Source organism: Neospora caninum, chromosome IX, assembly GCF_000208865.1.
Source record: "Neospora caninum Liverpool complete genome, chromosome IX".
Taxonomy (NCBI): domain Eukaryota; phylum Apicomplexa; class Conoidasida; order Eucoccidiorida; family Sarcocystidae; genus Neospora; species Neospora caninum.
Genome location: NC_018390.1, coordinates 1,742,286 through 1,752,640, shown reverse-complemented (window position 1 = coordinate 1,752,640; position 10,355 = coordinate 1,742,286). Strand labels below are relative to the sequence as shown.

Here is a 10,355-nt window from a genome sequence, read left to right as displayed (position 1 = left end):
ACTGAGGGAGAGGAAGCGAGAGCAAGACAAAGTAAGACTGGAGAGAAACCCGCAGGCCGACGGCGAGGCCTTGACGCGAGAGAACAGAAAACCTGGAGACGGGAGGACGGCAAAACGAAATATATGCAGGAGGAGATGAAACAGATGGGCAGAAGGAAAAGCAAACACCACGGGGGAACCGGGCGAGTTGAAGCAGGGGAAGAAAGGCGTAGCCGAGAGACACCGCAGGGTTCGCGGAAAAGGACAACAAACAGGAAATCAACAACTTGAAAGAGGAGCGGAAGTCTCTGCTCGACGCGCCGTCTTCCCCGCCATCGCTCGCAGGATGATAAACAGAACTGCAAGATCAGACAGAAGAACAGATCCAGAAAACAGCCGGGAAGGCGAGGCAGAACGGCTCAAGTGAAGTCCACGAGATGGAGCGCGAGGAAACAGAGCGCGAACGCCAAAGAGAAGATAAAGGAGCAAACACGAGAGCGAGAGGGAGGAGAAAGAGCGAAAAAAGACGGGAAGAAACGGAAAAGGGAAGCCGTTCTCGCTCCACAGACAACGAAATGTGAAAAAATTCAAGAATCGGGCCCTTGTAAACGGCGGAGCCTACGCGCAAAGAAGAAAAACCGGCGCAAATCGGAAAAAGGGGGAAAAGCTAGAAACGAAGAAGAGGAGAACACTTAGACGTCAAAAGGCGCTTCTTCGCGAGTTGTGAGGTGAAAGAAGATACGCGAATAGGAGAGGCGAAGGGAAATCCGGCAGGAGACTCAATTTTTCCGCCCGCTTTCTTTTGAAGTTTCGCCCTACGGCTACTCCCTGCATGCGACACACTTCTCTGCATGCGCGTACGCCGATGTCACGTTCGGATTCTGCTCCAGTTCCGTTTTTTTTTCTGTTTAGTTGAGGCGGAAACGCACCAGCGGAAGAAAAATGAGCGGCAGAGACGAAAGGCACAGGGCGAAGAGAAGTTCTGAAACAAAATTGAAACCTTTCTCCGCCTTCGTCTCGAGGATTCTCGGCCTGCGACTGCCTCGGTGTGTGTTTTTTGTGACGACAAAGCGGTGCATCAGAGAAAAGAAAATGGAGAAGACGAAAAAGAAACCAACAGAAAGAAGATAGAAGTGAGCACACTCTTGCCTCTCCGTCAGTGAGTGATTCTGTGTGTTGATTCACGTTTCTCTGGTAGGTTCTCTTGCGAACCAGCCTGGTAACCTTGCAGGACAAAAGCAACGCCCGTAGCTGTCTGAGAACGTTTAGTTACACTCCGCATGTCGAAGCAAAAAAGGCTAAAGAAAACGCACGAACAGGATATGAAACGGACACACGAGAAGCAAAAGAACCACGGAAACAAGGACAAGGTCCTTTGCTCTCTCTCTCTCTCTCTATATATATATATATATATACATGTATTTATCAATAAAAATGGACAGATATACACGTTTACATACATCTATACATAAAGGAGTATCTGTTGAGAGAAGTATGAGTAATTCCCGCGTATGTTCACACTAGGCATCTGTGGCAGAACCGTGTGGTAATGGACCATGAGCATTTCTTCCGGTCATCTGGACAGGATCGCCTGCATTTTTCTGTTGCTGTTGAACGAGAGCTGTGCCTTTTTACATGCGCTGCAGCCGTGCGCACATCTATGCATGTGTGTCTTTACATTCGAACATATCCTGAATAGAGCGCTTTCAGAGATTTGTTCCTTGGCGCGGACGCCGGTGCCTTACGTCGTACGTGTCGATCGTCGTGTGCACCTTGTATCGATTTCTCCCCTCCGTCCGGAAGTATCGGTATCTATCTTTTTATCCCTCTCTATATACTAGGAGGAATGTATGCTTAGTCAGGTACCCTGCCTTCATATGTATATATATATATATATATATATATTTCATCTGTGTGTGTACTGTTACAGGAAAACGATTTTGAAAGGCTCTTCTAAGAAAGTGTTGCCGAGAGAGGCGACAAGCCTGCCTCCTCTCTCGCTTGGCTACTCCCGTCTTCTTCAGCTCTATCCTCGATTTATCGCGGCGCCATCTCACGGACAAAATGCAAGACGAGCTCTCTCTCGCTCCTCAATGTGACGTTCTCGCAAGCGGTTCCCGAGAGTCGTGAATGTGTGGTTGTATCGGATTTTCTGTGTCTGTCTCGTTTTCACATTTTGCGACTCTCTAACTGAAGGCAGCAGAGAGAGGCGGCGACCTTTTACGTTTTCGCGAAACTCTCGACTCGAAGGTCTACAGTAAGTATTAAATAGATGTTGCTTTTGTAGACAGTAAGACAGAGCTGCTCTTGTATATATATAGGCGTTTCATCAACACATCTGCATGTACTCAGACTGACATATATATATATATATATATATGAATATCTGTGTATATTCTATATCTGTATATATTCTCATGTTAACAAAAAGTGTATATATATACATGCATGCATATGCATATTAATCTATGTCAACTCATGTAAATATCATTATCTGCCAAAATGAAGGTTGGGGAGGCAGAGACGATCGCGCAGTTTTTTCGCGTCTTCTCAGCCACGGGAGGTTTGTGAGCCGGGACGGAACAGAACGGGAGTGGATGACAACGCGAGAAGGAAACCGCGACGAAGAACACCTTTGGGAGGCGTGCTGCAAAACGCCTCTTTGCAGAACTCCCGTGGCCAGGCAGACGTGGCGCAACCCCAAAGCGAGAAAAGATATAAAAGGGGAAAAGAAACGAAACAGACCCAAAGGACGCACGAGAACGCAGAAGGCCTGCTCCAAGAGGGGAGACGACACAGGGGTACGGACAAGAAGGCGGAAGAGACACCCAAACTCTGTCGTGTGCCAAGCGAGTGTCTTCCTGCCGTCCCGTCTTTGTCCCGTGCATGAGCCGCTATTGCTGTGGGGACACAGAAAGTGAAAAGGAATGAGATCCGTGCCAGCCGAGCCGCTTTTCGGCGCCTATCGCTTCCAGCGAAATCGCGCGGTGATGCCCCCCGCGGCCGCGCTTTTGGCCGCTGCGAGGTCTCCTCTGTTTTCTCCCACGACGCTTGCTTCTCCGCCTCTCTCGGTGTTTGTTTTCTCTCCCTTTTTCTCTCTCTGTGCTTCCGTTCTCTTTCTTGTATCTCTCTTTTTCTCCGCACCCTCCCCTGGCGTCGCTGACAACCAGATCAGCAGCCGGACCCAGACAGAAGGAAGATGAGAAGAGAGAGAAGAGAGAGAAGAGAGCGAGATGCCAAAGCGTAACGAGAAGAGAAAGCGAGCGAAGAAGGTCCATCTGCCTTGGCAGAGTTAGAAGCCTTGCGGAAGAGGCACGTCGCCGTCTCCTGTCTCCGTGGCGCGGCCCTTGAAGGACCAAAAACCGCCCTCGTTCACCGCCAGCTCTCTGCAGCGACACGCACGCCGTTCGCAAAGGAGATAGACACTTCTGTCCACGCGCATTACTGCCGCAAGCGCGCTTTAGATTCCTTGGCACAAAAACGCAAACCTGACACGAATCAACAGAGGTAGAGAATACAGTTTGACGTCTGGGATCCTGTCCACGCCGACCGCAGAGCCCCCCGAATTCGATAAAAAGGGAAGCGGTGCTTCCATGAACAAGAATGGAAAACATGCAACTGCCTCTCTCGAATCTTTCCTGGTGTTCCTTCAGGCGACCAAACACGAGACGGGCTCGCCTGGCACTGGCGACTGCGCCAAAGAATCCGAGAATAGCAAAAACGCGAAGAGAGCTCGTCCGCCGCGGCCCCAGCTTCACCGCTCACCTCAGCAACTTTCGAAGCGTGAAGTCTGGGAGATCGACCCGTCGATTGAGCGCCTGGGTCATTTCCTGAACGCGAGAGGGAAGTGCAAAAAAACGAGCGAGGTCAAGGCGCGAGCTGCAGACGATACGAAGAGCAAGTCGTTAAGAAAACGAAACAGACAGCAATCATAAAGAACTTGGTTGTGTGTATCTCCTAACTGGAGTTTGCACACGAACTAGCAGTGCCAGTGAAGGGCCGAGACGGCGACGCAAGACAGACACGACCGCGAGAGCGACGCGGGGCGAGCTCGCCGTGGCGCCGAACTCGAAAACGTGGCAGCGGACTGCGCAAGCAGAGGTGAAAAAGACGAGGCAAAAGAAAGGCGGAACGAGGGACAGGCGAAGGGAAGAAAGCGAAAACGGAGAACACCAACGCCACACAGAAAGGCAAAACAAGACGGCCCTTAGGGAGCCACGGCGTCCCGGGGGGTCGACTGGCGAAGCGAACGGCGGCGCACTGAACACGGAGAGGAAAGGCTGGCATGAGGCGCCGAAAAGGCTTGGACTCGCCGCGGAGATTTCAGCGCCAAAAAAAGAGAGAAAACGGACGACACACGTTGAAAAGGCGAAGCATCGAGCCTGACGCGCGCGGCTGATAAAAAAAATAGCACGCACCTGAACAATCGTCGCCTTCGACTGCGGCTGCGTCTGCTTTTTCAACACTTCAATCAAGCAGTCGCGATACAAGTCGCTCTGGGCGTTGCCGACCTTGGGCACGATCCATACAGTTCTGCAGAGAGAGACAGAGCAGGAAGATCTTGGGCGACGTGGAAGCGACGGCCACGCGGCAGTCGAGGACAAACACACCGAAACCGGAGGACGAAAATGACAGACAGCAGGGATAAAACCGCACGCAGACCCCTTCAGCAGGAGGCGGCTGCGTTTTTTGGAAGGCACACGAGATAGCTGGACCTTGAGATGGACTCTCTGCGACTCGGTCAGTCGTGTGTCAGCAGAGGGTGTTCTCGGGGCGCGTCCTGATCCTCTTGGGGAGTCGAGCCGCAGCGCAGGCGCGAAAAACGCGTCGGAAAGCAGTCGAGAAAGAGGATGGGCTATGGCCGTTGAAAACCCAAAGGCGAGGCGACGCAAGGGAGCACAGAAAAGGCGAGGCGGAGCCCTGTGTCTTACCCAACTTGAATCGCGACTGTCTGGAGAACGCGTTCGAGGTCGCGGTCCGCCACCGCCAGGAAGTCGTCGTTTTTGCTGTTCAGAGTCTCCCGCAACTGCTGGAAGGTGAGCGCGCCTTGCGCTTTCAATACAGAGGAGCAGAGACGCCCAGCGAGCTGGAGCAGCGCAGGAGACACCGCAGCTGCTGCGTCCTTCGTCTTGCCTTCTTCGCCGGCAGCCGCGGCGCCCTGAGGGCTGGCGCCTAAAAAAAGAAAGGAACCCGACAAACGGGCGCGCAAAGAAACGAAGAAAGACTCCAATCGCAGCGCTAAAAGGCCTGAGGAAGAGATAACGCGAGAGAGCGTGCAGGCGCACCACGCCCGGACGGGAGTCCCGTTCTGCAAAACTCAACTTGGGGAAGGCCAGTGTGTGGAAGCCAGGGATCCCCGGAGACAATCCTCCTCTCCCTCTCTCCTTCGTCGAGCACACATGCGGCTGTGCATGTGAAAACCGGCTATCTCTCCCTCTCTGTGTATCGCTCCTGGCCCGTTTTCGGAAACTGTCGCCATCCCCCGCCAGAGCACGGCGCGCGCGTCACGTGTGCCAACGGGCGTCTCTCTGAAGCGCCGAAAACCCTCTTTTCTTCTTTCTTGCCCCACGCGACAGGGCCACGCGTGGCCGACGTCTCTCACGTGCGTCCCGACGCTGGTGCACTTCCTTCACGACTTGCTGCAGTCTTTGTCTCCACCACTGGTCAAAGTGTTTCTGAATCGCAGGGTGCGCTGCCAAGAACGAAGTGTCTGGAGGAATCTTCAGGCGCCACGCCGAGGAAGAACACACTGCTACCTGCGCGCACGAGAGAAGACCCGCTGACCCACACGATCGAACAAACGCACCCCACACGGGAGCAACCGTCCCGCAGAGAAAAACGAGACACAAACACAGACACAAACACAGACAAAAAGGACACGAAAACAAAAGGATCTGGTACCCCGCAGAACACACACAACCATACATATATATATATATATATGGGACCTGGCGCTTCTCCGTCTCCTCTCCCGACAGTGTCTTCTTCTTCTCGCCCTGCTCCCGCTTCTCTCTCTTCTTCTCCCGTCTTCAACTCTTTGTCTTCTTCACTCCTTCTGCTCCCTGCGCTCACCTCTTGAAGCATTTGAGTCACTCTGTCGACAGGCAGGCGCGTCGCACTGCGGAAGGCCTCCTTGGGCAGCCCCACAGACGAGGGGAGCGTGGCGTCTCCGCCTGGAGCGCCTTGGGTGGCGGGGGCGAAGGCCGAGCCGCTCCGGATGAGGAGGGCCAGGAGGAGATCGCGGCAACTGATTTCGTACATGTCGTCGTACACATACATGGATTTTATCGCCCAGTTTCCCAGCACCAAGACGGCGTACTGCAGAAGGAGACGCAGCAAGTCGCTCTCAGCCATCGGGGCAGTCAACAGCCGCTGAATCGTCGCGAAACTCTCGACGTGCCGGTGACGGAGAATCGTAAACACCTGAGAGGCGAACAGACACGCACAAGACAGAGAGATTTCAATAAATAAATGTATATATATATATATACAGAGAGAGAAAGCTAGGTTTATACAGAGAGTGCGAGACACAGATTTGCGTGCGAACGACTCCGCGTTTCCTCTCTCTCTGTATATATATATATATATATGCCTCGGACACGCCCCGCACGCACTAGGGAAAGGCCAATCAACCCTAGAGCGAGGCGAAAGTGGCCGACTGCGCTGCCTACGCCGACTCGCATCGCGACTCGTGCCTGCCTCGCTGTCCTCCGACGTTCCAGACGCGCGCAACGAAAGCTGTCATGAGTGTCCAAAACCCGAGATTCAGAGCCGAGCCCCGTGGTGAACCGAATCAAGCGCCGTTTGCGTCTCCGGCGGTTCACCTGTTGATCCGGAGAGAGTTTTGCGAGCGCGCCGTATCCCAGAGGCCCCGTTGCATGCGCAGCGTTCTGCGCAGCGCTTCCTCCAGTGCTTGGTTTCTCTGCCGTGTGACCGCAGAGAGCTCGCAAATAGCTGCGCGTGTTGGAGACGAACAAAATGTCTTGACTCGCAGACGAGGGAGGCGAAGAAGCGGGCGCAGCGGAAGGCTCGGCGAGGAGGTCTTCTGTCGCGACGCACAGAGGCAGACTCACAAAATGATGGCAGGGCGCTGCGAGAATCCACCGAGAGGCCAGCGAGGAAGAGTCGACAGCAAAAGGCGACAAACGAGCAGGGACACTCCAGACAGGCTGTGAGGGGCCAAGACCGCTCGCCTCGCGATCTCGACACCGCTTCGCGTGTGAACGCCACACCAACATCCCACCGACTCGATAGAGACACACAAAGAAACACATCTGCAGATATATACATAGACATATATATATATATATATATATATATACAATTGGATGCACGGCGGGGATGTTGGTTCATTCTTCGCTACGTGCACGCGCCTTTCCCGCGTTAGGAGGCGAGATAGTTTGAGTCAAGGAGAAAGAGGCGGCTTTCGTCTGACCGAGGGGAGCGAAAAGCCGGAAGCAAGAGACGCGCCCCGACGTCTTCCCTGACACTTTCGCCTGATAAGGGCGGAGGCGCGTTTGCGAGGCGAGAGGGGAGGCGAAGAAAACCCTTAGCGGAGAAGAGCCGAACACACCTTCTGTCTTCTCGTCTTCGTCGTCGGATGCCACGGGCGTGCTGCACAGCGTGCGAATGATGTCAAGAGCCTCCGGAGTGTCCGCGTCGTAAAACGTCTGAAGAAGCAGCACGCACGCAGCCAGTCGCCTAAAACGCATGCCAGGCCGTCGCCGCGCCCAAAAAAGACGGACACTCAGAAATGGAGATTCCATTTGCGCGTGGACAAATGCATACACCTACGACGAGCACATGCAGACAGATGCACATACATATACATACATACATACATACATACATACATACATACATACATACATACATACATACATATAGAGAGAGAGAGACATGCACGCGTGCACGCACACATGGAAGGAGAAAGATAGGGAAGCATGGATACCGAATCTAACTGAACCGCAAAAAGCCTCATGTAAGGGAGCATGCATGCACGATTCATGTGAGCGTTCTTTGGAATGGGAAGGTCTTTTTGACCCCAGAGCCGTCTTTCGCGTCCCCGCTTCAGGTCGCGGACACCGTCGTTTTTTTTCTCCAAGACGACGAAACACACATACACGCTGTCTCTCTTTCCCGCCCTCTCCCTTTGCTGGCATTCACATCTACCTCTTTATCTATATATGCGTAGGGATGCATAGGGACTTCTCCAGATACGTGATGGTGTGTGTGGCAGGTATCTTTTTTTCTCGGGAATCGGAAACCGAGCATGCGAGAGAGGTTCGAAACGTTCCCTAATCGGATCTCAGAGGCGACCACTTGGCGCGCGTCTGACAAGCTTCGCTGAGCAACCCTTACCTCTAGCGTCAGCCACTGTTCGCTTTCCTCGATGTCTCTCTGTCGACTGTGCGATATTTTGCCTCGCCCTTCTCCAGAGTTCGCCACCACGGTCGCAGGCCGCTCGCCGCCTGGCCGCGTCGCTGCTCCGGCTCTCGGCGCGTCTCCTCTCGCTGTCTCGGCCGCCGGTGCCTCGCCGGAGCCTGCAGGCGCCGCCTCGAGTTTGTCTTTCTCTTCGTTTCTTCGCCTGAGAGCAGGCGCAGCCGCGCGCGAGTCGCCCGAGGCAGACAGCCGTCGCCCCGCCGGGTAGCTTGCCTTCTGCAGCTGCTCAATCTGCGTAAAGTCGGGGCGGAACTGGAGCACGTGGTCCACGGGCGTGATGAAGATTTTGTCCTTTTTCAAGATCCCGACGGCGTAGCTGCAGTCTCCCGCGAGTGCGCGCTGGCTCTTCAGAATGTGTTTCGGCCGACGTTCCTCGCTCCGCTCGGTCGCCCCGGTCTTCCCCCCAGGCGCGGGGTCATCACAACCCGAAGAGCCGGCGCGCTCGGCCTCCACATTCATCGGGTGCGAAGGATCGAAGTTGTCGCCGCCCGTGTGCAGCCCGTAGGCAAACTGCAACGTCCGCTGTCTCTCTCGGTACGCGACCTGTGCAAAGGTGCGCAAAACAAAAAGAACAGGTAAACGTGCGCGAGAGAAAACGTGCGCGAGAGTGCGCGAGAGAAAACGTGCGCGAGAGTGCGCGAGAGAAAGAGAAAACGCGCGTGAGAGAAACAAAATGCAAGAGAAAAAGAGACCAAAACGTGCGCGAGAGAGAAAGAGAAAGAGTCGTGCCGCAAGTCTATTTCCGAGGGCCGACACTTTAGGCGCATCTTGTGATGCCGTCAGTCTACGTGCAGATTCACTTCTCCCCGGTAGCGAGACGCGGAGTGGTAATCCACTGGATATCAAGATAACGAACTCGATAGGGTCAGTCTCTCTAAACAAGAACTGTCAGCACAATAAATCAAATCCCTATAAGAAAGTCCTACCTCGAGCAGCTGGCCGTGATCACCGTACGGTCGATACAGCGGCCGCAGGGGGTACTGAAGAACGTAAACGGACGTTGCACTGGAAGTGTCGAGACGCCGAAGATACACATCAATTTCCCTCACGACCGGGTCGTCGTCACTACCGCTCTCGTCTGCCTCTTCCTCTTCATCTTCCTCCTCTTCTTCCTCTTCTTTTTCCTCTTCACTGGAGTCGGACGAGAGCCCGCCGTTCTCTTGCGCCTCCTCTTCAGCCTTCACGCGGGAGGCCGCAGAAGACGGCAACTGCTCTCGAGCCTTCTTCACTTGGTCCTTTGAGTCATGATCTACGCTCATCGGCTGTTCGTCTTCGTCGTCGCCGTCCACAAAGAGCACCCCTTCGTCCTCCAGCGTGTCTGCGTGGTCGTCCATCTTCACTTCCTCCCCCTCGTCCGCTCCAAGAGACGAAGCGCCTCTGATCGCCATGACGCCCGCCGTCGCCCTGTCTCCGCCGAGCGTTTCGCTTCTCTTCCAGCAGGTCGTCTCCTGGATCGGGGCCTTTTTTCAGCCGTCACCTTGTCGCCAACTTCCTCTCCTCGCGAGCCTGGCAGTGGGTGCGTGTCAGCGAAGGGAGATAGTTCTGCGAGCAAATGCGTGTTTCTTCCGCTGCGACGTTCAGATCTCCAAGGAGGAGAGCTGGAGGGAAGAGGGAAAAGAAAGAGAACAGAGGAGAAAAGGAGAAAAGGATAAAGAAGAAAGCCAAGAGACGAAAAGATACAAGGCAATACGAGTGACGGATTCGCAAGCGCGCGCGCAGCCTGGTGGCCGAGAGAGGAAAAGAGCGCGCGGGACGCAGCGAGGCGAAGGAGAAAAAGAGACGAAGGCAGAAAGGACACCGCCGAGACAAGGAAGTGGAGGGAGTGAAGAAAGATCGAGAGGAGGAAAAGGTGAAAGAGAAGAATCGAGAAAAGAGGGTAGGAGGGAGGAACAACACAACGAGGAAAGGCCCTGAGACAAACAAGTGCGCAGCAG

At 54.3% G+C, this 10,355-nt stretch overlaps 1 protein-coding gene across 1 annotated transcript; it reads right to left on the bottom strand.

Annotated features, from left to right (window-relative positions):
• Positions 1-3,271: 3,271 nt before the first annotated feature.
• NCLIV_040580 (putative SIN-like domain-containing protein) lies at positions 3,272-9,809 on the bottom strand (the record flags this gene model as incomplete). Its single annotated transcript, XM_003880968.1, has 10 exons — positions 3,272-3,365; positions 3,745-3,809; positions 4,398-4,512; positions 4,911-5,151; positions 5,582-5,735; positions 6,052-6,402; positions 6,804-7,024; positions 7,553-7,649; positions 8,341-8,964; positions 9,348-9,809. 10 exons carry the CDS (start codon positions 9,807-9,809, stop codon positions 3,272-3,274), a joined length of 2,424 nt encoding a protein of 807 aa, XP_003881017.1.
• Between the last annotated feature and the right edge of the window lie 546 nt (positions 9,810-10,355).